Source organism: Nanorana parkeri, unplaced genomic scaffold, assembly GCF_000935625.1.
Source record: "Nanorana parkeri isolate BGI_ZX_2015 unplaced genomic scaffold, ASM93562v1 scaffold81, whole genome shotgun sequence".
Classification (NCBI taxonomy): Eukaryota; Metazoa; Chordata; class Amphibia; order Anura; family Dicroglossidae; genus Nanorana; species Nanorana parkeri.
Genome location: NW_017306349.1, coordinates 1,018,545 through 1,019,286, shown reverse-complemented (window position 1 = coordinate 1,019,286; position 742 = coordinate 1,018,545). Strand labels below are relative to the sequence as shown.

At 53.9% G+C, this 742-nt stretch overlaps 1 protein-coding gene across 1 annotated transcript in view; it reads left to right on the top strand.

Annotated features, from left to right (window-relative positions):
- Positions 1-742, top strand: part of CCNB3 (cyclin B3) — a 7,312-nt gene that overhangs the window by 742 nt on the left and 5,828 nt on the right. Inside the window, 1 exon segment of the mRNA XM_018576969.1 lies at positions 464-547. Coding sequence (XP_018432471.1) covers positions 464-547 — 84 coding nt within the window.

Here is a 742-nt window from a genome sequence, read left to right as displayed (position 1 = left end):
GCTGCTGAGCCACTGCTGGGAGGGGGATCGGGGGAAGGAAAGCTGCTGAGCCACTGCTGGGAGGGGGGAGAAATGTGAGCTGAGCTGCTGAGCCAATGCTGTGAGGGTAAGGTGAGCTGCTGCTGAGAGCGGCGCGCTGAGCTGCCAAATCATTTCTGAGAGGGGTAGGTAAAGTGAGCCGAGCTGCTGAGTCACTGCTGGTAGGGGGGAGCAAGGAGAGCAGAGCCGCTGAATCACTGCTGGGTGGGAGTGGGCGGGGGGGTAAGCTGAGCCAAATGCCTTGATGGGTGGGTGTCGGTCTGGAGGAGTGGGTGTTGCTAGACTGCATTGCATGCAAACAGATTGAAGGACCTGGCATCCAATGAATGAAAGGGGCAGAGCCAGGGACAGTTAGGCTGGGGGGGAAAAGAGCTAAATGATGTACTGTATATCACTTTATTTATTTTTTTCTTCTCTCCCCCAGGAGGAATGCATCCAGACAAAGCGTTCACCTTCCTCCCCACAGGGAGGTGCGAAGAAGAGATCTGCATTTGGGGACATCACCAATGTGAGTGTTCATGAGCCGCAAATGATTTTATTCTATTGCATAGAACGTGGAACTATCCCAGGAAGAGGTGTCCCCCGCCCAGCCCCTCCCTCCTCTGGGAGTGTCTAATTACTGTCTGAGCTGACGTAAGAAAGGGCTAGATGTAAGGTGTACATGTATTCCATAAGTCATGCTGGGTTGGGGGTTGTCTGAGGT